The sequence below is a fragment of the Coturnix japonica genome, chromosome 4 (assembly GCF_001577835.2).
Source record: "Coturnix japonica isolate 7356 chromosome 4, Coturnix japonica 2.1, whole genome shotgun sequence".
NCBI classification, from domain to species: Eukaryota; Metazoa; Chordata; class Aves; order Galliformes; family Phasianidae; genus Coturnix; species Coturnix japonica.
In genome coordinates this window covers 26,026,171-26,052,385 of record NC_029519.1, presented here as the reverse complement: position 1 = coordinate 26,052,385, position 26,215 = coordinate 26,026,171, and the positions used below count along the sequence as shown (strand labels likewise).

The following is a 26,215-nucleotide window of genomic DNA, read 5'->3' as shown; positions in this document are numbered from 1 at the left end:
CATAGCCAGCTCCTCTCAGACAATATAACTTTCCTAGTTATTTTAGTACCTGTGTTATTAACAAGCTTTTAATCGTACTAAATGTTAACACAGTGTTCAGAAGCATTTTCTCTTAAACTTGATCCATCTCAAAGATGTGCAAAAAGTTAGTAATCTTATCTAAAGGAGCATATGGCAAGTTATTTGTGCTGGTAATTTCACTGGAAAGATACCATTTTTGCTCCTGAGTGTTGCTAGAAGACAGCAGTCTGCCATACATGCCAACTAGAATCCCACAGATCACCACATGTTGTTACCTTTTTTTTCTAATGAGAGAAGGATCAGGAACGAACCAAACGCTGCTCCACTGTCACGGCAGAGGATCTGCCTAAGCACAGGCTTGAAATGATCCTCCTTCCTACAGCAGGTGTATACTTCTACTCTGATGCTGCTGAACCTCCCCCCCCCCGGCAGCTGAATTTCCTAGATGTACACCCAGAACACTTCAGGTGTTCTGCTTTCCTCTCATCTCAGAGGTGAACTGTTTGTTTCCTGATGCCCTTCTCACTTACCTCGCCTGTTACTGACAGATCAGGTGCTGTCTGATTGCTTGTCAGCTCCCATCTCTTTCACCTGTTTGTCAGATGGGCTTCTTTAGTTCTTTCTTTTTCTTTCTTTTTTTTCCCCAGAGTCTAGTTGTTGTTTTTTGTTTTGCTTATCTGATGTGCCTGTTAAAACATTCAGGCTGTTCCTGGTCTTTGAAGGGCGTGTGTTATGTGAGGTGGCACTCAGAAATATGCCCTTTGTTTTCAGCTTATCTTGAGTTGTTGATGGTTTGTTGTTTTCTTGAGTTGTGGTGACGCTGGGGTTGGAAATGAGCTTTTTGGTTTGTTGTTTAACAAGGCATTCTGGCTCAAAAATAGTGATCTGATGTGCTTTGATAATATAAGCAGTATCTAATAGCCTTATGGACTCTTATGCAGTTTGGTTGTAGCCTTCCAGCCCTTTGGTATTAGATAGAACTGTGAATCAGACTCTATCCAGTGCAGCTCAAAACTTGAGACTTTTAAATGCCTGATACTAATGTGCTAGTTACCTGGGGAGATTCTAATTGAACAGCTGAGATGTAATGAGACTACAGGTAACACGAACTGGCATTGCAGGGACAATGTTCATCATCCACTCTTAGAAATGAACATCTGGAATCTGATAGAGTTGCTGTACTTCAGTGGTTTTGGACTTTGATTCTTACCTCTAATATTATAAATATTTTAACTATACTTGAAAAGCTTTCTTATTCAGTTTTCCTTTACTTTATAAACAGGTTCAAGCAGAGGTTTCAGCTTCAGCAGGCTGACTAATTCTTATGGTAGAAAAGTGATAAAGTCATTACAGAGACAATTGGTAACAGCCACATCTGCAGCAAATCTTGTTATAGTTTGTCTGTCTAAGCTTGTAGGGTGATTCTTTTTGCATCCTCTGGAGTGCTTGCAGATGTGGGCTGCTATTACCAACCAGCCTTGTTGACTGATGTAGCAATACCTGTCCCACATCCTGCATGGTTTGGCTTTGAGCTTTTTGGTTCCTCCCAAGGCCCTAAGCAAGACCTGTCTGAAGCAAGCAGTTTGCATCTGAGGGTAGAGAGGGCTGTGGCCAGGATGATGCAGATGTTTGTGCTGTTACACAACTGAGTTACAATGTGCTTATTAATTCACCTGGCCAGAAGTATGTTCCTTCATATAAATACTAGTGAAAATTTATAGCTATGGAAAATAGTATGTGTGTTAACAGTCTACATAGTGATTTTCTTGTATGGTTTCAGTTAGGGTCTTGCATGTAGTATCCCACATGTATCAAAGTAGGAAAGTAAGCGTAAGAAGGTAACACGTCTTTATTTGCAAGCCAAGAGTGCATTATAAATTCATTTTGAACTCACAGGAAGTTTGTTCTCTGGAAAGACTATTCCCAGATTAGAAATAACCTCAGTGACATGACAAGTAACAGGGGATTTACAGAAGTCATGGCAATGAGGTGAACAGAATCATCTCAAGTGGCAGTGCTTCCTAAAGGTGCTTGTAAAAATGACCGCATTAGATCAGTTTGAATCGATTTAAAGTATACTGCTACCCTCTTCACCTAAATTCATGGGTTAATTAATCCAAGTAAATTAATATTTGCTTGGAAGGTAGGAAAATGTGATGTTAAAATATGTTGTGACGTATAAGCATATTCATGTATGTGTGCAAGCATGTTAATATACATGTGTTGAGATAAACTTTGTGAAACCTGCATTTCCATAGTTATTCCTTTGAGATAAGGGAGAGAAAAGAAGGAACTGTTCATGATAAGCTCGTTCACAGAAGTATACCTAGGGTTTATCAGAGTTTAATATATTAAATGTTTCAGTATTTCACAAAGCTTAACTTAAGAGACAAAAGGTGCAAAGGGTTAAAAAGATGTTTCTGCTGAATGTCACTTGTTTGCAGTTGAAATAATGTAATGTGCACTCTAGTACAAGCAGCAGATTACACGTTTCTTCTTTTTATTTCCAATAACCTTTTGTACCTGATGTGACTCATGGCTTCTGCAGCCCAGCTCCTGCAGTGCACCCAGGCGGGGCTCCCCGTGTGAGTCTGTGGATTGTGATGGAGCTCTCTGCAGGTTTCCTATCCAGACCTAACTGGCATGCTCTGGCTTAAGGCTTCAATTAAACAGTTGCAAAATGACACTTACTGAATGTTTATGGAGACCAAACAGTGAGGCTGCATTGCAAAATAGTGTTTCATAGCTGAGAATTTGCTCTGTCAAATAGTGTTGCTGTGCTCTTTGTATCTGTTAAAGTTTCTGTGCAAATAAAGAGGTGGTGTGAGGGATACCTACTAGCAAAGAAGTCATGCAGTCAGGATGTGACCGAAATGCACAGTGTGGTAAGGAAAGGTGCACCTCCAGTCCCTAGACTGCTTATTCAGTTTCCACGTGTGGTTCTCCATTTAAGTATTTAAAGTACAATTTAAAAACAAAAAAAACAAAGAACAACCCTAATTGGAATTTGAGGCTTAGTATTTCTGATCCCACATTTTATACCAAAATCTGTATCCAAGACTTACTGAAGTTGTACCGTTTAAGTGACTTCTAAATGTGTGATTTGCTGAGTTAACAGCTGCTTTTTGCAGTTAATTTAGGTGGAATAGTGGCTGCCTTGTCCTTAGAAGTAGAGGAAGGAGTAGAGTCATAAATTCTGTGAAGTTTCAGGTACAAAATGAAACTGGTAACTGTTGTTGTTTGTAGAGGAGGGGATAAGGAAGATTACCGACTACTCACTGTTTGCTGTGTGTCATCACAACATGTGCTAAAACAAGTATAAACACATGACATTCACACTTTCCTCATGTTCCACACTCAGTCTGGAGAAACAGTTTTATCCCAGAATAATTTATTTAGTTGGTAGGCATTTAATAAAGTATGAGTACAAGTGGGTGATTGTTGCTACATCAGGCAAACCAGTACCAATATTTAAAATAGCAACGAGAATGAAGCCGTAACCATTTAATTATCCAAAGTAATGAGTGCTATTTGTTTATTTGATAAAGACCATATTCAAATCAGAATTTTCCACTGCTTTTAAGAACCGTTATGGTGTTAGTGACCTCACTGTATTAAAGCCATACCAATTATGTGCCAACACCGTGGTATATCCTTTTGATTTATGTTTCTGCTTATTTTAATGCTCTTGCTTTCCTACATAGAAATGTTCTGATTACTTTAAAATTCCTTTTGTTATGCAACAAAACAAAACAAAACAAAACAAACTCATATCTAAAGTGAAGATTGTTCACTGATGTCTTAGAAATTATTATCAAAATCCATGTTTCTTTGAAATGTTTGTTTGCTCCTCTATTTTCAGCTAGATACAGTACATGAATGGGCTTAGTAAAATGCATTCCTCACCAAAACCAGCAACAAGTCTCATCATACAATTTATTTTTAAAATTTAGTAATTAACCTTGATCTGCCTTTTACTTTTTGAAGCTTGTTTTGTTTTACTTCTTCATTTTAGTATTGTAAAATGATTTTGGTTCTTTTCCTAGATCCTTTATGGGGGAATCCTAGCTTCTCACACAAAACTGCTGGCACTCTGCTTTTATCTGCTGTCACTGTGCTAATAAAATGTTCCTTCACTGTCCTGAAGCTCCTAATGTGGATATAGTCAAAGACAAGTGGACGCACTGGGACAGCACGCTGCTTTGCAGTTGCTGTGCTTGGCTAGGTGCCTGTACAGCGAGCAGTAGGACACAGTGAGAGAACCCTCGGTGTGTGTTAAACCACATGGTTTGGCTTGCTGGGATCACATCTGTGATACTACTGCATTAAAGCAGGGCAAAGGTTTCTGTCAGCCAACTGGGATGTGTCTGAATTTTCTCCTACTTTCTGGACCTTGCCATACCAATAGCCTTTACAGTGCTGTTGCTATTAGGGCATAGGTGACTGGAAACAGTTAGTGGCTTCCCAGGCAATCAGCCTTCCCTTCTCAGATGCATAAAATAAACCACCATGAGCAATGACTTACTTCAGTGTCCTGAAGATTTAAGATGTATGTTAAGATGTGCTGTGTCGTGTGGCTATGGCTAAACATGTGAAGCTACCCCAGTTCAAGGTTAAACATAAGGAGTGAACATACCCAGCACAGGTGAAAATACCTTTGATGTCATGGTAGATTTCCATGCTTATCTCTAGCCTACAATAACTGTGTTGTAATGCTATTAAAAAGGTATTTGAATCTAAGGCAGAAATTCTGGGAGGTGTCCTTACCTGGAAGGGTGCTTATGTGGCCTCGGACTTTAGTAAATTATTGAATTGAATATTTGTGTTAGAACTGACTGTTCAAAACTAAGACAGAGCCGTTATTTGCAGGATTTGTCTTCCTAAGTTTAGGAAAACAAAACTGCTCTTGTTACATGCTTTGCAATATTTAGAAATCTTGGTATTCTGTTCTAGTTTAGATCAGTTACAGGAAGACAATAAACTGCTACAGTTATTAGTGCCATGTATGCCTCAGTGGTTTAATGTGCCTCATTAACCTGAACAGGGAGCAGTGGTTCCAAGTTCAGCTAATGGCAAGATCTTTTGCAGTTTATGTGTATGTATAGTTCTCTTAAAAGCAGGTATTAATGAGAACTCAGTCTCCAGAAGAAAATGTCTGTGTATGGCATAGAGTGTAGCTTGTAATCAAAAATAAGAACAAGAGTAACTGCTAGAATATGGGGTGTTTTTTTCCCACCGTTTCAACCGTTTCTGGTGCTCCTAATTCTCCTTTAACTCATTTACTTTTTTTCCTGAGTTGGGGGGATGTTGATGAATTTTTTCAGAGCTCTTATATCTTCCCATTAATTTTTTCAGAGCTCTTATATATTCTCAGAAATCTATTGTTAATAATGGAAGCATTTATGGTGATAGGAAGTTATGTGTGGTTGGAGGGGGGATAAATAATTATTAGACTTTCCATATCGGTTTGTTTTAGAGATTTGCACTGTTTCTATACAATTTTGGTTGGCAGTACAGGAAGTTATATTTATGTATGTACTGGGAGATAAGACTGTATGTAGTTAAGCCAATTTGAGCATTGCCTTCTTAGAACTGCTTCACTCATAAATATGCATGACAGTATAGTAAACAGGAGACTGTTTACTATAGTAAACTGTAGTAGAGTTGAAGATTCATTGAAAAGCTTTGAATGTTATCTCTGAATCTGGCTGTTTTATTTTGTTTTTAATTTCTTTTTTTTCCCCTGGTTTTCAGCCAATGTAACTTTATTGAAATTTCCTGGTAGGATTTCTTCATCACATCAAAGTGTTTGCCAATTCCCCAAGGAGAGAGGAAACATTTATTTATTTATAGTTTTGCCATAGGTCCTCCTAGAAGAATCATAGAATCACTTGAGTTGGAAGAGACCCTTTAAGATCATCTAGTCCAACTTCCCCACAATGAACAGGGACACCTGCAGCTCAGAGCCCCATCCAGCCTTGAAAGTGACCAGGGATGGGTCTTTCACCACCTCTCTTGGTAGCCTTTGCTAAGCACAGCTATTGCTGTGGACTGACATAGTACTTCATGATATATTTGAAGGTTCTTCCTCCTGGCCCTCCTTGCCTTGCCAAGATTATGTTCATGGAAATGCTCTGTGGTTCTTTCCAAGCAAGCTACTGGAAGATGCAGTTTTGGTTCTGTGTAGATACTTAGAATCTTTGAGCAATGCTTTCTACGTGCATGCTAAAATTCATTTCAACTTAATGACTGTTGAGTATTTAGAGTATTTAGCTTCATAGTATTTCTGATCTTATCTTCATAGTTTGCTAAACTTATAGAAGTAATAAATGTGGAAGATGATAGTGTTTTCCTATGCTGCAAAGTACAGAAAGTTCAGCACTGCTTTTTTTTTCCCCCCCAAAGTATAACTAATAGATAGTATTGTTCATTTATAAATAATCTCATGACATGTTATTTTGTATTCCAATTTGTGTACAATTACATATTCATCAAGGGTAAGCAAACACTACATTCCTTCTGTGAAGCCTACGTTTCCCCAGCTGTTGAAACTGAGTAAGTAGGTCAAGACTCATGTAATGGCTGAACTGAATGGAGACTTCAGTGCTGAAAGATGGAGATGTGGTTTCCCGCTTCTTGCTTGAAGAAATAGATAAGGGCATTTACTAATGCTGACTTGTGTGGCTGTACTTAGTGAAAACTGAATATTGACATTTTATTTGCCAGGAATGTAGGATTTTTTGGCAGGCTCGCCTCTAAGTAATCAAATAAAAATACCATTAACTGGTGCCAGCTAAAATGTCATCCTGGCAATGACAGCAGTAGTTTTGAGTCACACTGACACTAGATAGCCAGAGTAATAGTAAAGAGAGAGACTGCTATATTTCTATTCATATGCAGTTTCCATACTGGTTCTTCCTTTAACATAGTTGTACTGAAGGAGTTTTATTTCACACTATTACCACTTTGGACATGCCAGTAGCATAACACTTTGTAGTGTTTAATTGTGAAGCACCGCCACTGGAAGATGATTCATTCCCTTTGTCAAAATCACTGAGTTACATCTTGGGATAACATGTATTTATGCTAAGATTATGGGCTCTTTCTTTGTTGCTTGCATCTTCCTGGAAGGAACATACAGAACTTGGATTGAAGTTTAAACCTCCACTGTTTTCTTGGTACTCGATGCTATTTAGCTTCTACAGAGGCAATAGCAATTTAAAGAAAAATGCTCATCAGTTACTTTATGTTTAACTTGCACTCCTGAATTCGTCTTCTAATTTCCAGCTGTCTTCACCACATTTACATGTATTAATGCTCTGCTTGGAATCTCTTGCTCTAAAACACTGTGATTAATGTCTTTTAGTCACCTAAATCAATTTTCAACTCCCGTTTCCACTTTATTCCTATTCATTCTGAAGCAGAAAGCTAAAGGTTGGATTATGGCACTGGAAACACATTTGCAAAAGAAAAGCATAAAAGAAAATGTATTTCTGTATAGTATTTGATGACATGGATTTTCTGTAGGTATTCCAATAATTTAGCTGTGTGGGATTCTGGCTCTGTAGCCTGTTGCCTCATCACAGAGGCAAAGAAAAGAAAGAAAGAAAAAAAGCAGCAATACAAAATATCTTAAATGAAATAGAAATCCACTCCTTTCTTTTTTTTAAAAAAAAAAAAAAAAAAAAAGCTTAATCTTTTTTCCTATTAAAACTTCTAGAAAATTCTCTGTTTACCTGAAAATTCAATGCTTCTTCTAATGCATTGCATTAGCAAAAATTAATTTATAAGTAGTTGACTTTGAAACTTTGTTTCTGGGAGGAGAGATGATCTCTTCATATTAAGGTGCATGTAATTGCATTGCTGAACAGTAAGATATTTTTTTGTTATTACTGTGATGTTTGATTTGCATGTTAGCTTCCCTGTGGAATCAAGGTGTTTTTGAACAGCAGTGTTCTGCAATTCTGCCTATTCTCTTGATGTTGTTATTCGTGAAGTTGTCATGAGATCCAGTTCTTCAGTGTTTCCTACAAAAGAACATTGCCTAATTACAGTCTTCAGTGTGACGAGGAATCATCTGCATGAGTAACTTACTGAAAAATGTTGGGCATCCTCCTTTATAACTCAGAGTCTTTCAATGATCTTTTCCTTATTGCTGACATTGCACTCTAACTTGTGCTTTCAATTCCAAGCCTTTACCCAGCTGTGCTCCGTAAATTCTACTTCTGGATTTGCTTCCAGGCTTCTTCATTCTATGAGTAAACTTCAAGCAGCGTCTTTGTCCCTAAACTCCTTGTCATGTCTTCTTCTGGACTGTCTCCTATTCTTTATACTGTAATATTAATAGAATATTACTATAATATTCTTTATACTATATTACTATAAGTATGATGTTCTTTATACTATAATATTAGCTCATAATAAATTATGTTTTGTTTGCAGGAAATGACTTAGATACGTACCAACACCAGTTCATGGAGCTTCATCAAAGACTACTGTATGCTGAAAAAGAAAATAAGAAAAGATCGCATGAGCTGAGCAGTGCACTAGATGAAATAAAACATATAGTTGCCAAAAGAATTAACTTGACAACAAATCATACAGGTTTGTACGCATTAAAAAAAAAAAAAAGCAGAAATGTTGTGTGCTCATGTATCTTTAATAATGGCACGAGGAGAAAAATCATTGATCGCTGGTATCAGCAGCAGAGAAAAGTTTCGAAAAAGAAAAGCTGTAGTGAAGCAACCTGTAGCTTATCTTTAAATATATCTGACAAGTAGGGCAATAAATAAATAAGGAAGTAAGTAAGTAAACAAGGGAGAATAAAAAGGGAACTGACTGCAGTGATGTAACAGGGCCAAGTGCAAGTCAAGCCTATAATATTGTTATCTAGCTTTTTACAGTGTCTGAACACTATTGCTGCTAACAACAGAGCACTGAATAAGCTAGAAAGCTTTTATTATGCAACTACACCCTGGTAGTACTGGGACTGTATCTAATCTGGAAGTCAGGTGCATCTCCCCCCTCATGTGTTCCACCATCCTTGTCCCCTCCTGCCTAGGTGGGAGCTTGTTTCAGCCATGAGCGCTTTGCATGAGAACAGTTACTGCTTGGAAGCGAAGTCAGTTTTAGAAAAGAAAGGAAAACCTTTGAGGAGTTGATGTTCTACGTTGATGTTTTCTTGCAGTTCTTTTTGAAGAGAAACACCAAAATGGAGTTTACTCTAGAAGATCTTCCCATAGATCTTCACATGTTAGATCATTGTCTTACAGGCTGTTGTGCATCTCCATTTGTCTGCAGACTGGTAGTTGCATACAATAATAAGACAAATCAGTTCTCTTCCCTAAAAGAAATGCTGTAGGATCTGCCTTCCTCCCTGTTCAGGGTAGAAAAGCTACTTCCCTGGGGAAAGAAGGAAGGTCACAAAGTGAATCTGCCGTGGAAGCATTCCACAATCCACTTAGGCTTGAAAAAGAGTCTGAGTACTGTTGTAAACTATTTCTTTAAAATCCTTGTTTGTATTCAGTACGGCAGACGGGTATCTCATTAGAATAGAGAATTATCCAGGACTGGAACAGGAAAAAAGAATGAAATTCATTCCTGGTTTATGTAGTCAACTCGGTTTTTCTTGTTCTTTTTGCTTTTTTGTTTTGGTTTGGTTTTTAATCTTGTTATTCCCTGCCTCTTTTTGATTGTTTTTTTCAATATTAATGCAGGGGGACTATTCAGATGCATCTAAGCAAGTGCTTAACTGTGGATAGGCCATCAGAGTGTTAGACTAGAAATTGCCTTGTCAGCCACTAATGGTACAGCATTCTGCACACAAAAATTACTGCCTAATGCACAAAGCAGCAGTGGAGGGAGGTACAATTCTCTCTTCCTTCTGTTCTTTACTCCTGTTGAATACAGGCAAATGTTAAAGTTCTCCATTCATAGTATTCAGAGCAGCAATTTCTTAATATTACTGAATGTTCTTAATTTTTACATTTTTGCTCATGTTTTAATTAATTTCTTTCATTGTACACAATCCAACTAAAGTCCCTTCTGCAGCCCTTGACAGATACTAATTTCTAATAGAAATGGAAAGTCCTATAAAGTTACAAAGCTATTTAAACAGCAACCAAAAAAAATATTGATATGTCACAGAATTTTAGTACAGTTAATGCAAAGCAAGGTGAAGGACTTGCTGGTCTCTTTCATACCCAAATAGTTGGAGGTAGATATTTCTGTTTGTGTGGTTGTTTGTGGAATGATTTTGTGGTGTTGTTTGCTTATTTTGCTTTTTTTGTTGTTGTTGTTGTTGTTGGATTTTGTTTTGTTTTATTAAACAGTGAGACTGGGGGATCTCTGCTGATTTCCTAATTTTCAGTGGGACTATCTTCTGAATATTGAAAATCTTCAGACTTTCAGCCCTTTGGGAAGTCTTCATTGAGCTGAGCTGAATAAATAAAGCAGGTTATGGTGATTTGTAGGGCTTCTATTAAGTAATTTTGAGCACTGGTAAATTTGAGGCCTTACATTAGGCGTATTTCTTTCATAACTAAGTCAGTAAGCTCTCTGCTGCCCAGCTGCAGACTGTAAGACTATAAGTTTTCAATTCTTCTGCAACTTAGACGGTTGCTAACATCACATTGTTTACAAAACATAGTGAAGGTGTTGCTCTGATACCATGAAACACGTGAGTACTAGCTTCTGAAAAACTGATCAAGTATCTTGAGGAGGCAGCCTCTGAAGTAAGAACTACCATAGATAAATTCATAGGAGATATAGGGGCTTTCTTTCAGTTTTCTTTCTCTGATGAAATATAGTCTTTCGATCCATTCATATCATTTTTCTTTCTTCTTTTAAATTGCATCGTATGTACCCTCTCAGTTCCTGCAGGTATCTTATATTCAGTATAAATTTATTTCATCAGCTTATAATTAAACGTGCAATAATTTCAGAATTCAGTTGTTCACTTTTTAATTAATTTATGTTAAAGGCTGTTTACCACCACTGGATCACTTGGGAGTGCACACATGTAGGACAATAAGCTAGGAAATGAATGGTATCTGTAGGGAGGGTTGTGCTGTGCTGTTCTCCAGCTGTGTTCCACAGGAGGGGCTCATGCTGACTGCAGTGTGTGTGTGTTGATGCATGTTAGCACAGTCTCATCTGTGGGATCTCGCTGGGTCCATTTCTGAGATAGATCAGAGAAACTGGAAAAGTTCCATTAGTCTGAAACAGGGCTGACTACCAGGCAGGGCGATTATTGATCATTATAAAGTGTGTGTGTGACGAATGATTCTGATAAATCATAAACTTGTGTGTGCTAATCAGCTAAAATAATGGCTAGTTGAAATAGGCGGAATAATAGCTGACAGCTTTATTTTTTATGTTTGCATGTGGATTTGTTGTGTCTTCAAGATGGCATGAAACTATTAAATGTCACCAGAAAACTCCCTGTGCATCTTACAAACCTGTACTACTACCTACCTCACCTTCGAGAATATGAAGATGCCATTTTTCCAAATGTTATTATCGGACAACAGAGAACTGGAGGTAGGAATTAAAGTTTAGTTTGTATTTTATGCATACATTTTATTCATAGTTTGTATTAAATTCTAGCTATGACACGTGCTCAAAGTTGGTAGGAATTTTTCTCTGGGAATTCTATAAAGTTGTGAAACTGAATAAATAGGAATGGGAATGGTGAAAGTACTTCTACCGCTCCCATCCTAATTTCAAGTCTTTACCCCAAAGTATTCTGGTAAACTTTACATTATCAATAAAAATAATCATAATTGAAAAACTATATTCTTTCATGTTTAATCACATTTTCATATAGCTAAGAAGAATTGCTGGGCATTTTTTCCCCACAAAACTATAATAAATAAGGAAGCTGTGGACAGTCTGCTTGTAATTTTTATTTCTTTGTAAGTGAAAGTCACAATAGCAAGACTGCAGTCAGGTCTTGCTGTTGTGTGCAAGTTGGCCTTCAGGGTGTAAGAACAAACAAAAGCCTAGTGTTTAGCTAGTTGTGTGCTGGAAAGGAATATGGACCATCTGTTTTTAAGTTGATGCTGGCACCGATGATGAAGTCCGGAGCAGGTCACTAACTGAACCTATTCCTTTCCTTTGAAACCCTAAACTTCTGTACCAACCTCCTGTGGTTTTTTGGTTTTTTGTTTTGTTTCATTTGTTTTGTGAATAGGAATTCTGCAAGGACTAAGAATTCCATAGGTTTATCAGGCTGTATCAGGTCACTGAACTAAGTAATACTCTTAACATTAAAAAAGAGAAGCCCTCCTTACATTTTAGTGATATAATATAGCACTGTTCCACTGCTAGGTCAATATTTGTAAGAATCAATTTAAGTTCCTTTCTTCCTAATAATGATTATGCATACATTTCTTTGTTCTTCTTACTACATTAAAGCTATTAGTTCATAACAGTTAAACTACTCAAGACTTTTTTGGTATGGATTTCTTTCTGAGATAGCCACCATTCATGACCTGTGAGAACTTTCTCACTAAAGCAGTGTAGTTTTAATTTTTGTTACTCAGATCACCAACTCCATTCCAAGAATTAGTATTTATTTTGCAGTACCCACTTCTGAAACTCAGTAGCAGATGCATGTGTTTGCCAGAACTAGCATTATATTCCCAAATATTTATCATCAGTGTAGAGGAAACTGGTGCTTATAGCACAGGCATAGGTGTCTCTAACCTAAGCATACGTGGATACATCTCTATCTGGTAGCAAGGCAAATGCTGTCATATTCCTGTAGCAATACTGAATTTCACCATGTAAACTAATCAATGAATGTTCTTCTATAATGATCTTCTGTCATTATAGTTCCATTCAGATGACCCAAGGTTACCTCAAACCAGAATTAAAATGGCATTTTATGTTTACTTTTACCTGACTTAAGATGATTTGACTTCTCATTTCTTTGTTTGCAGTCTCACTGGTGATAGGTATTCCTACCGTGAAAAGGGAAAAACAAAGTTACCTGATGAGCACGCTGCGTTCCTTATTGTATGGACTTTCTGAAAAGCAGAAGAATGACTGTGTAATAATCATTTTTGTAGCAGAGGTGAGTTTGCATGAGAAGATTCAGGATACTAATAGACAACATGGAAATTCATGTCTTAGTATGAAGGTCTAAAAGATGTTGCTAAATACCATCTTCAGGCTTTGTGAAGGGTTTCTTCAGTGATGGATGAGGCAGTCTTCATATATGGAGAAAGCTGTAACTTAGATGTCTGAAGGGAGAAAAGTGCCCATATTATATTTATAAACACAGCTGACGCAGTCAGATTTTGATACAAAAATTGTACAAACTTATTATTTTATCTGAAAATTATACACTACTGCAAGCACGAAAAGTAAGTTCTTCACAGAAAAATCCCATAGAACCTGAAAAAAGTAGATTTTTTTTTTGTTAGACAGAACAAGTCTGAACAAAAATACAGCTTATTTATTTTCTATTTTGACATCACATATCTTGCAAAGTAGCTTAGCATGTTGGAGACTTTTTTGTTAAAAACAAAGTTGTTTTAAATTGTTCAGGGACGTGAACATTCCGTATTTGCAAAAGTAAACAGTTCTCAAGGTAAAATATTAGTGGTAAAATATTAGTGGTAAAATATTAGTGATTTGTTTTTTCATTTCAAGTTGTCTTGAGCGCACTGAAAAAAAAAACAACAACAAAAAAAAAACATAAGGGATCTGGTCTGGTGATATTTGCTAGCAGGTGAAAGACTGCAGTTATTCAAAACTCCTTCTTAATATGTCCTTGTCCTTCCATTAAATATGTTATATTTCATGAATGAACTGAATGTATTCATAATGAATACCTTCTCAGTGAATACATTTGGACACTCATTAAGAGTTAAAGTTTATTTTTCAGCTAGGTAACAATTTATGATAGCTTTTGCAACTGTAATACTGTCAACAGAAATAGTGCTGCAGTCTAACCTTTAGATAAGTCCCAACTGCCATTTAGATAGACCTAATATTACAATCCTTCAGAGAGTTATTTGCTTTTTTTAAGTGTTGACTTCTGAAATTGTACAATTTCTCACTGTGGATGGTTCTAAAAATGCATTTTTTAATAAACAGGTGCTTAAGTTTTATTAGCAGTCCAATTCAGCTCATTTGAGATTAAATTGCTGCTGCAAGAGTCAGCCTCTCCCCTTTCTTTAATCCCCAAAATCAGGTTCATGCAACTTTTATTTTTCAGCCATGCAGTAAATTACAGTAGGTGAACTGTACTGATATGAGGTGATAAGAACGTGTAATTGTGGGAAAAGTGCAGATCTGTTCATTGATCATGAATACACACCTTCCTTTTTCCCACAAAGCTTCCAAAGATCAAGGTGAACATTTACATCATGGGTTAACTCAGAGTAACTTATTGCCTGCAAGTGCTGGTGGGTTTTTTGTTGTTGTTGTTTTTTTTCTTATCACGTTTTTTTTGTTTTGGTTTGGTTTGGTTTTTTCCCCACTTGTTGTATAGCTGGTAATGATCACTTCTGTATTACAGAAAAAAATATCGTAACTGCTAAGGCAGGTATTGTAATGCTTTGGAAACACATTCATTAAATTCGGCACTGCATAATGTATGTTGATCACTCCAAAAGTAATGCATCCTATTTATTTCTGTGGAAAAGATAACAGAACTCAATACCACTATTTGATGGAGAAAATTCTCAGCTTCAAAACCCTGTTTTTCAGCATAGGAGCCACCATTAGTTATGCATTTTCACCAGCAACGAACAAGAGCCTGCATGCTGTGCTCATAAACATCTGCACTAGTGGAGGTGACCTGCTGTCGCCACTGCTGAAAGCACATCACCCACCACCATCCACTGTTTATAAACATTCAGCAAGCATTGATGAATGTGCAGTTTTTTCTGCATGGGGGAATTCAGTAGCATCCCTTCAGTTCATACACACTTTTGTATCAAACATAATTTTGTCAGAGTGCCTCTCTACTGCCATCTGTTAACACAGCAACAACATGTAATGGAATACTAGTGGGAAGGTTCAACTTCTACTGCCATATCACCAGCATCCATCTTTGATATCGTGGGCCAACATAATAAAACGGGAGGCATTACTTTCAGGGCAGCTTCATTGTTAACAGATGCATTTTCCACAACAGAACTGTTAATTTCATGAAACAGGAGCACTGAACAAGTATATCCTCAAAGTTTTCAGACTAAAAGCAGTAAGTTTGTTATAGTAAGAAGAAACTAAATAAACATTTTAAGTGTTGTAAGATTTATAATATTTTAGGCAACTTTTCTCAACAGCCACGGGCCTCCTTTGTAATTTTTGGATGATTAACCCCAAATAATTCATTTTAGTGGCTGTTACACAGCTGTGCTTTTCTGGTGTAAGTGAAAGCTGGAGAATAGTTTCTGCGTAAAATAGCTTGGTTTTCTGCTGAAGTAATGAGAAAACAAAATGTCATACTGTCATGTAGTGAAAATACAACTGTAACATATTGCTCTTGCTTCTAATGAAATAAATTGGAGAACAGAAATGGAATGTTTTCATGTAAATATTTCCTACATAATATTGCTTAATGCAGAAATGGGTGACTTGAAATGAAAGCTTACTTCTTTTCTTTAGGTGAATGCAGAATATGTTAACAGTGTTGCTGAAAGGATTAAAACCAGGTAAGTTCTGCACAGTGTAACAATCAGCAGCTGATAGACAAGTTTTGAGCTTTTATGGGCAGAATTAGAGCATTTCAGCAATAAATTGTAACACTACCATACTGAAATGGGACTGCTAAGAAAGGCCCTGTAGTCCTGAGGATTATCGTATATTCTGTGTGGTTTCGTTTCCTTGTTTGCCCCTATTTCATGAAGGCAGTGGATTTGGGGCAGCAGTCAGCTTATAACATAATGTGAAGTACTAGTAAATGATGGGTAACGTAAGGTGGATAATTAATGTTAGCATTTACAAATGAAGGCTTGGATCCTAGTGCATTCTTTGCATTCTTTCACATAGACATTTACAGCTGTGAAAAACCTTAGAGTAGCTTGAGAAGAACACTACTAAATAAAAATGCTTGGGCAAAAGAATGTGTTCACTGGTAGATTCATTTAGTTGCTTTCTAAGAAGTGGTGTAGTGTAGCCAACAGTCACAACACAGGTAAGGCTGAAAGCTCTGAACTGCACTTATCTGAAAGGAAGCAAGAGATTATATATGATTTCTCAGTGACTTTTAAAATGGAAAATCAAGCTGAAACCTAAACCTCCATGCTAGACCTCCATTAAAGACAGTGTCATTTTGGTTGGAATATAGAAATAGATCAAGGAAGAGTAAGGAACATGGTAGTTCTTGCCAAGTTGCCTGTAATTCTAGGTAGTGGATTTCACTGGTAATTACTGATGCATTTTTATATGATTTCCAATTCAAAATTCTCTTTCGTGTTTTCTGTTACTTGAATGAGATACTGTACTGCCTGTTCTAATGGTTGTCAAGGATCTCATCTTGGTTCCTAATTCCCCTACCTGGCAATACGTGTAATTATGTTCTTTGCTAGACTTGTGAATTCCACTTCTGGAAATGCAGATGCAATTTTTGGGAACTGGTGTGTGGTTACAGTCAAAAATCTCTTTAAAGAATGGAGTCTCTCTAAACTTTTCTTCATAGCTTCCCCAGAGAAGTCCAGTCTGGTGTCCTAGAGATTATTTCTCCTCCTGCTTCTTATTATCCAGATCTTTCCAATCTGAAGAAAACATTTGGGGATTCGGAGGACAGAGTAAGGTAGGACAGCTTCAATAAGAACCATCTTCTAAGAGTATAAATTGGAAATTTTTCAAAAGTCAGTGTTGTTTGAAGTGATATGGTTTTGTATTTCAGAGCTAATGGACCTCAAGTGTACTCTTTCTTTCCCCCTGATTTATGTATTTATTTGTTTATTTAAACCATTATGCAAGGAGTTCTTATGAAGAGCTAATGCTGTACATGGGCTTCCAAGTGACAGCCAGGGCTTCTCCTTTGTGTCCTGTGTCTGGGCATCCCATAGGTTTTAAAGCACACAGATACTGCTAAGAGATGATAGGCTAGATAATCTAGTAATAAAGGAAAAACTAACAAACAGGGGAGAGGATCTGAGAATGCACAAAGAAAGGCCCATGTGGCTCCTTTAATAACTAGTAACAATGAATGTGGGTTTAACCAATGACCTAACTTGTGATTGTCAATGTTTTTTAGTACCGTTGATGATTTATCTTAACTTCTAGGGTTTTCATTCAAATTAACTAAGGCTGGAATTATAACCTAACAAAACTGATCAAATGGAAGAAAATAGTTTTCTTGTGCCCAATAATAACTAATTTATGCGAAGAAGTAGCATGCCTAGGAGCTACAATACAACAAGAGGCGTGCAGTACTTGGAGTTTAGGTTGATTGAACTCAGCAAGCATACAGATAAAAAGTCATTTTATTTACAGATAAACCTTCTGTTTTCCAGAGCATAAACTTTCTCATGTACTTACCTTACAGATATGATTAGCTTTGAAACAGGTACATTGGGAGTGCATTTTGATGTTAATTGTTTTATGTACTGATACTTGGCATTGAATATTGAGTATCCGCTTCCTCCCTTAGTAAAATGAGATGCTGTACTTCACAGAGAAAAATCTGTGTTTGCATTTAAATCAGAAAATGAATTATTGCCTACCTGCTTCTCTATTCTTGGTCAGTAAAAGCACTCAGTTTTATAATGCTGTGAATGTTCTTTAAATAATAATTGTGTATTGACCCCTAATGTTCATAATGTAATGAACAGGCCCCCTTAAGTCATTTGAAATGAATCTACTTGTTAAACGTTTAGAACATATAGTTTCAGATTGAGTTGATAGGGATTTAAATGTTTTGCTTAGTTAACATCAACTTTTCTGGAGGATTCAGATTATTTGCTGATGTCTACACCAATTAAAAGGAAATTTTTAGATCAAAAATACTACTGGATTTCTTTTTGTTCACTTAACAATGAGTTAGCATACTCAGCCTTATGATTTTATTGCTCTAATGCTTTTACTATGCAAATAACCCTTGGAAATTACTCAAGAAGATTTTTCAGAATGTACTGCTTATGTTTAGGTGGAGAACGAAACAGAATTTGGATTATAGCTTTTTAATGCTGTATGCTCAACCTAAGGGAACATTTTATTTACAGGTATGTTCACATGATCATTAAGCAGCTGCAATACATCTCTATTGATTATTAACTTTTGACTTTTTTTCCTAAGGCTTCAATAAAAATGTAATTTTCTGTGTGTTTTTTTGTGTTCTTTCGAAACATCTATATATTGCTGTGTTTGTACGCATATCTTGCAGCTACGTATTTAATTATTTCATTAAATCTGTACCTCCATGACATGTGATGATAAGGTAACTGAAGCATTTGGTAAAGAGAGTCAGAGTTTAGAGTATTTTCATTTGCTGCATAAAGACAGAATAATGGTAATGGGTGCAGGTTATAGCCCAAATCATGAAGAACCTAAAGACCTTAGATGACTTAGATGTGTCCCCTGGTGGCGCAGTGGTAGGAATGCCATGTTGCAACACCAGAGGCCTGGGTTCAAATCCCCTGAGGCACAAGTGGTAGAAGTGCCGCTCTGCTACACAGGAGGCTCGAATCCCGGGGGTTGGACTTGATGATCTCTAAGGTCCCTTCCAACCCGCACGAGACTATGAGACTATGAGACTTTTCTAGGTAAGGAAATATACCAGTGAAGAGACACTGCTGAAAAGGTTATGCAGTTAGGCATCCAAATTTAGGACTAGTTGTGAGATGTATTTGTTCTTTGTGTTCCTGTAGGCTGAGCTCATTCTGAAACATTATACATATGAAAGCATCTTTGAGTTCAGGTATAGCGATTGTAGGGCAGTGTTTTCTATCAGCATTCACGTGAACATATACAAAACATCAAATTAATTAGAATCCAGATTTTAGAACAGATTTGAAATCTGTTATAAACTTGGGAGTGAGTTAATTGAGTTACTGCTAAGTTTTTGGCGTGCTTTTTTGTTTTTGCTTCAGAAGGTTTTCTTGGGGAGACTGGGGAGCTGCACTGTGTTTTCACAGACATATGTAGGCTGTAAGTCAAGCCTCCTTTTTGGTAGAGCTTTAAATTGAATAATTTTCATGAAAGTGTATTTTTATCTGACATTTTTTTAATACTAAAAAAAAACAGGATTTTAATAAATCAGCTATTTCTGTGGAAAATGAGAGAGGGAGATTTTTCAGCTTAGCAATCTTTAGATTTGTTGAACAATGATTAAAACAGAAAAATACACTAGTATGATTTAGAAAGGAAGATGCATTCCTGTCAGATGCCCGCAGTTCTGTTACATGCTACAGCTTTTGTCTTTTGTTACTTCTTGATTCGAACTTCTCTTAGGCACACTCTTAGATGACAATTGGGCAAAATGGACTAGACACTTTTTATCTTGAACTTCCTGATCAAGCTGCCTACAGCTACTTCATAACTTCCTTTTGCAGATAAGAGCATGTGAAGAACAAGGGGCTGTAAGCTGAAACCAGAAAAAGTAGAATGTAGGTGCAGAGTATTAAAGGTAATTGCACAGACTGTAACTTAACTGAAAGGAATAGCTGATACTGAAATCCTTAAGCAATGGCAAATGCACTTCAAGAAGATATGCTTTAGTGGAACAAATCACGGGGATCAGTGCAATTAAATTACTTTTTATAGCATGTGCTACATAGGACATCAAATTATGTTGTCTAATACTCACTTTCAACTGTCAGCTCTAGAAGAGGCCATTTCAGACCTCTCCCTAGTCAAAACTACATTCATAACACATTCACAACCACTTTGCATCAGAGCCTCTGTATTTTTCTTTTGTATGTTTTCTTCTGGTGTTTCTCGATGTGGAGGTTTTCGTGAGATATGGAGGTATTTTTGCTGTTCTTTCTGCCTTTCCTTTTTTGTATTCACTCAGTTTGTCTTTGAGGATTCTCTGAAACTCTTTGATTCCCTGCTCTCCTCCCTTTAAATTTAGTGTTTAGTGTTAGTGGTTGTTTGGTTTGTTTGGTTGTTTTGGGGTTTGTTTATTTTTGTGTTGTTTTCTCTTCCATATAACTGTCTCCTTAACTCCAACCTCAGATCTCAGGTCTTGTTATTAACTGTTAACTTTGGCCTCAGTTCATCTGCTTTTTGATTCCTTACCATCAGCAAAAGCTGGCAGGATCAAAGCAGACCTCATCATCTTGTCTTTCAGTTTTGTTCTAATTCCTCCTTGTTTCACTGTTGATGACCCGTTTCTCCCTCACTAGCCTCATACTTGTACACCTCTAATGACCAAATTCAGCTTAAAGCTGTGGGCCCGCTCCCTTAGACTGTTGTTGCTGACTCTGTTGAATGTGCAAAACCAGCAGGAAACCATTTATTCACCATCGTATTCCCCATAGTAATCATTTTCTGCCAATTTAGTTCTGTGAACCAGATTCCAGTGCTATCACACAAGCATCAGAACCAATAAAGTGCAGCAGTTAATTGTATCAGTACCCCGCAGTGTAGGGTGTAGTCCTTTTGTGTTTTTCTCATTCATACCAAATTCAGATCTAAACTCTTAGTTTAGAGTCATTACCTGCAGGTTTAGTAAATGGCACAGCTTCTATTTTTTCAGATATCCTGTTCTTCTCTGAAAACTCTGCAAGAACTGGCAAGTCTTTTCCCATTTCCTTGATGAGTATTGTTTTCCTTTTCTGACTATCCTTCAGTTGGCTTTACTGCTGTGTTCAGCTTCAGCCTTCACAACGTGTTGAAGGCTCTTTGTATTTCTGCCCTTCAGCTGTTTTACAGCTTGTTCCTTCTTCCGTGATGAGTTCTCCCTGAAATGTGTTGCACTGGTGTGTCAATAGGCATCCCTAGTTCCCCATCACCTTTCAGTTATAACAGTGTCTTCCTGGGCTAATCTGTCGAGCCACAGGCCATCTGCTCTCAAAGTTTTTCTTCCCAAACAGTTTACTTATGCTGCTTATCAGTGCTTGTACAACTTCAGTACAAACTCTCTATTGTTTTCCTTAACCTCTATCTTACTGCATTATGGTTGTTGGTTTTTTGTTTTCTATGAGAAAGAGAATCATGGGAAGTAAGTATTTAATGAATTACATCAAAACAGTGATATGTAGAAGCAAAATAGCAATCCACTGCAGTATGACACAGCTTCACTACAGACAGCGCAGCAGCCAGTTATAATGTGATTATCACTCATGTGGGGCAACACCACCACCTCCTCTGCAAGCAATAAAATCATCAGTTGCCTTGGTTGTTTTTGTTTCTCCCAGCTGGAAGATGATATTATAGCCAAGCCTGATTACATTCAAAGCATAGAAAACTTTGCTGCCCGACAGTCCCCAGGGTGGTTGTTTCTTGAGTTCTCCCAGCTTGGATTTATTGGTAAGTATTAAGGCCTCAGCAGTGTCAGTTGATTTGGAGCTGTTTAAGCAGATCTCATTCAGAATTACATTTCTTATGTGGCAGGACTTGTATATCAGGACTTAACTGCCTCTCTTATGGAGATAAGTTCCAAAGCCAAACCTATGTAAAACTTCCATTAAATATCATTATTGCATCCGTGCGTTTAAGGCTATGGGTACTGCAAAACATAAAACTATTGAATGCTTACTTTGCAGCAATAAAAAATATTTAAATATCCAACTTGTCTTGCTTTCAGGAAAACTGTTTAAATCAGAAGACTTGCCACTTATTGTAGAATTTTTTCTGATGTTCTATAAGGATAAGCCCATAGACTGGCTTCTTGACCACCTGCTCTGGGTCAAAGTGTGCAATCCAGAGAAGAATGCAGTAAGTATGTCTATGCATTTATGAATATAAGTAATAGTCTCTGTCACAACATAATTTATTTTCAAAAAGCAGAATAAAAAACCTCTCAGCTCAAGAGCTGATACAGGTCTGCATGGTATGGCACTGTGCTGGAGCCCACTAGGACACATGGAATTTAGATTTCACAGCAAAGTTGTTCTGCATTTGTCAGGTCAGAATATGGCCAATGCAAACTTGTGTCTGCTGCAATTGCCTATTTAAGACCACCTTGCAACATTAAATAAGATTGCTGATCGTCTGCTGTGGACACACATATAAATACTTGGTTCTGTTAAGAGCTTCCCAGGTGATTTTTTACTTTTGATTAGTACTTTTCTAAGAACCATAAATCTCCTGTGAGTTTTACTATTTAAGCCAATTGAGTGAGGTCTATAATGTGTAGCACTGATGTAACTTATGTTACCTGCTTTCTTTTATGTAATTGAAAGCAGTTTATTGAAGATTTATCCTCTCAAGTTTAAATATGTGAAAACTGATATGGAGGGGTTAAATGATCTTCTGAACTCATACAATTATTCTGTGGCAGAACCAAGAGTCTTGGGGACTGTAATTCTAACTCTTTGCACTGTTCTTTTTCATTATGCATTGTTAATTATTGTAAGATGTATGTTTTATTGTATCTGACTGTGATGCTTTATGAACAGAGTGCAACAATTACATTTAAAGAAATGATGTGCTGTCAGTTGAAAAGCAGGAAACACAGAAACTAGTACTTGTTATGGTAATCAAAGTTCTTGGTATATGTCATGTCACAGTGGAAAACAAGAATGCAAATATGTATGTAGGGACTTTATGTAGTTCTAGGATAAACGATAGATATGTGACATAGAGTTTAGTATAGTATATTACATTATAATATTCTCATACATAGCAGAAAGAGACAAAAAAACAGAAATGTAACTGAAATCAATCTCAAGAGGATTTGTTTTGGTCAAAGCAGAATGATACGGCAAGGCCAAGAGTTGAAACAAAATTTGCCAGGAGCAGTTACAAAAATCCATCTGTTTCCAGTCTGAGGCCTATTTTATACTTGAGGTGTGAGTGATGATGTACAGTGCACAAGTTTCTGAATTAATAGCGGTTGAGTCTGCAGATCTGCATTGCACCACGAGTGGAATTATGATGAGCTTATGTCTGGAAAGTGTATTTGAGATGAAATGTCTGTTAATCTAAGGACTGCTTGTGTATATATAGGTAAAAAACCTGGAACCATATGCTCAAATACATAATGCAGTTGCCTTATGAAAGTTAGTTTGTATCTCCTTAATTTAAATAAAATTTCACTCTTCTTTTTCTAGGCACACTGTGAAAAGGAAAAGGCAAGGTTACGTATCCGTGCTAAGCCATCTCTCTTTCAGCATATGGGACTTCATTCATCATTGTCTGGGAAGATACAGAATTTGAAAGTAAGCATAAGAAATGATTGCTATAGTTCTAAACTATATGCTTCTGGTTTGGTTTGTTTCTCAGTTTGGTATCAAGCATTGCATCTTCAGCATTAGGTGACACCTCCATATCCTAGAAATGCTGGCTTTACAGTTCTGGGGAAGAAGTTTTTTTCTGGAATAGTTACCTGTAGTAACTCAAGATACTGGAGCACTGTTTTCACTTTTAGCAGTGAAATTACATTTCTTATATCCAACAGGATAAAGATTTTGGCATAAGTGTGCTACATCATGCACATAATAATCCACCTGCAAAACTGGATACAAGTCTAAGAATATACCAGCAGTATACCTTGGAAAACGTTTATGAAGGAAAAGGCTATTTCTGGGCTTCAGCTCCAATGGCTGGGGACTATATCAGCTTCACCTTTTTGAAGCCACTAAAAGTAGAAAAGTAAGTATTACGTGGTGTGGAGTATGGCAGACTGCATATATACAGTTGGATACAACTTTTGGATACATTCAAAATCACCAGAGTTCAACTGTTTCTATAAACCATAGCCTGATTACTGAGGCAAAATCCAGGATTTGTTTCATTGACTGTACTGAATACATCTGTATTGCCTTTAGAAACAAACACTTTGGTCACAGCCAGACATCTAACTTAGGGTATTTCTGTGAATAACCAAGTTTCACCTTACATGTTTTTCTCATTGAAAGAGATCCTGCCACCCCAATGGCTTACACATGCAAATGCTTATTTTAGGCTTTGGCAGTGCTTGTGCTCATTAACAACTGTGGATTATTTAGAGCACCTGAACTGATCAGTGTCAATAAAGAGGGGGATTCTCTTGGCATTCAGTATACACTGTTCTTGAGATGTTTCGTGCCCCTGTATTCCAGAAGCACAACTTTCCCAGGCCTTAGGATGATAGGAATGAATTCAAGGACAGAACTTCCTAAGCTATTTAAGCCTGGAAAAATGAATTGATTCAGACTTCGAGCACTGAAAAGAGGGAATGCTTGTATTCATGATTCCCAAGTAAGATGGTTTTAATGCTTGTTTTGTTTGAAATAAAAATATCCTAGTATTGTTTGGTGACACGTCGGAAAGTTTTAATGCCTATTTCTGTTCTCTCTAGCCTACAACTAACCGAATGTTTAAATGTTTCCTTCCAAAAAGGAAAGTATTACTACCTTAGAACTTTTCTAAACTAGAAACTGACTGCAAATAATATGCATTTTTTTTAATCAGATACTTTTTTAAAAGTGGAAATATGGATTACCCTGGAGATATACTACATGACACTACTGTGGAAGTGCTGCCAGCTGATGTAAGTGTCTTATTTCCACTTGAAATACACAATACATAATTTCATTTTATGGATGATATTTGGCATGTAAGATCATGTTCTAGAAAGCACTGCTGAGGTTTTGTTCTTTTTTTTGCTATAGGAAGCTGTAAGGAAAGGACTTGTTGGCAACAGAAGTAAATTTAACTACACTGCAACCAAAGACGGATATTTAAAGATAGGTAAATAGTTTATTGTTGCTCCAAAACCAGACATTTTTTTTTCCATATAAAACGTTTTGCACTTGAAAATTTCATTAGGTCTGCAATGACTGTAACTTTCCAGGGTTGGAACTAGTAAGGAATAGAAACCCTCTTTGCTAATTGTGTGTATGAGATGTTTCACCTATTAATTTTGATTAAAGAAGAGCCTTAACTGTGGTGCCAAAAGTCAAGGCACCTAATCACAGAATGACTGATGCTCGAAGGGATCTATAGCAATCATCAGTAATGAGAACAACTCAGCCTCTGCAAGGTTTTTAATAGGATAAGTGCTTCTGGTTTGAATTTTGCAGCCTTAGCTAAAGAAAAAGGAGTCCATATTGATTATGATGAAGAATAACACATTGCATTTTTGCACACCGAGTTCCTCTTCAGAGCAGTGCTTGACTGCTCTAAATGAGCTGCAGATTCACCAGATATCTGCTAAGGCTTGTTGCCTACTGTTACCTAAACTAAAATGCCGCTATGTGAATAAAAATGGACAACTGGGAGACCTACTTTCTTTCCACTTTCCTTCTGTCTGTTCTATCACATAATGGCTGTTTTTTTTCCTAATGAACCACTTTCAGTTCCTCATCACTTATTGTTAGAATTAGTACGTGATTCCTTATATCTCTTTTTAGAATAACTGTACTTTCCAGAAAAGCTCTTTCTTGTTTATAGGTGTTACCTTTCAGTGGCTATAGTTTGAGCTTTTCCAAACGTTTTCCCCTCGTGTTCTGGAGTTATTTTGTAATGTATAATTTTTACATAAGTTCACTCAAAAGTGCGTTTTGATCTAAAAGGGAATTGTAATTGTGCTTTATTTTTCATCCAGGAGCTTTTGAAAATGGAATTGCAGAAGGCAGCATTGATGTGGCAGTAGGAGAAATACTGGCTATTCGTCTATTAGTCAATTCTGATTCCCCTGTATGGGCAATACTTAGTGAGGTGAGTCTGTTAATAAAGGCTTGATTAAATTGGTTTCAGTTTCTCCTGTCACACAGAATTGATAGTCACTTGTTTTTATCTTGAGTTGGATTCTCTGTGGAAAAAAAAAAAAAAAGTACACAAGTGGAGAGCTGTATTATTAACTGGATGGGGATTTATTTCATAGAAGAATCATAGAATCATAGAATTATCCAGGTTGGAAAAGACCTAGAAGATCATCAAGTCCAACCACAGCCTAACCATAGTACCCTAACTCTAACAACCCTCTGCTAAATCATATCCCTGAGCACCACTCCGAACAGCTCTTAAACACATCCAGGGATGGTGACTCGACCACCTCCCTGGGGAGCCTATTTCAGTACTTAACCACCCTTCCTGTGAAGAAGTGTGGAATAATTGGCTTTATTATTATTATTTACAG

At 36.9% G+C, this 26,215-nt stretch overlaps 1 protein-coding gene across 5 annotated transcripts in view; it reads left to right on the top strand.

The window, feature by feature from the left end:
* MGAT4D (MGAT4 family member D) overlaps nt 1-26,215 on the top strand; it is a 32,503-nt gene that overhangs the window by 5,520 nt on the left and 768 nt on the right. For 3 of the 5 annotated variants that reach the window (XM_015861061.2, XM_015861060.2, XM_015861062.2), the window contains 13 exons: nt 8,464-8,625; nt 11,428-11,562; nt 12,966-13,099; nt 15,646-15,692; nt 16,679-16,792; nt 18,134-18,209; nt 21,348-21,459; nt 21,737-21,867; nt 23,205-23,312; nt 23,552-23,745; nt 24,547-24,625; nt 24,747-24,825; nt 25,682-25,794. In XM_015861061.2, the coding sequence (XP_015716547.1) occupies nt 8,496-8,625; nt 11,428-11,562; nt 12,966-13,099; nt 15,646-15,692; nt 16,679-16,792; nt 18,134-18,209; nt 21,348-21,459; nt 21,737-21,867; nt 23,205-23,312; nt 23,552-23,745; nt 24,547-24,625; nt 24,747-24,825; nt 25,682-25,794 (1,452 nt within the window). In that variant the 5' untranslated portion in view covers nt 8,464-8,495. Of the gene's footprint in view, nt 1-8,463; nt 8,626-9,737; nt 9,886-9,936; nt 10,755-11,427; nt 11,563-12,965; nt 13,100-15,645; nt 15,693-16,678; nt 16,793-18,133; nt 18,210-21,347; nt 21,460-21,736; nt 21,868-23,204; nt 23,313-23,551; nt 23,746-24,546; nt 24,626-24,746; nt 24,826-25,681; nt 25,795-26,215 lie in introns of those variants that run through there. The other 2 variants (XM_032444352.1, XM_032444353.1) reach the window with 2 other exon arrangements.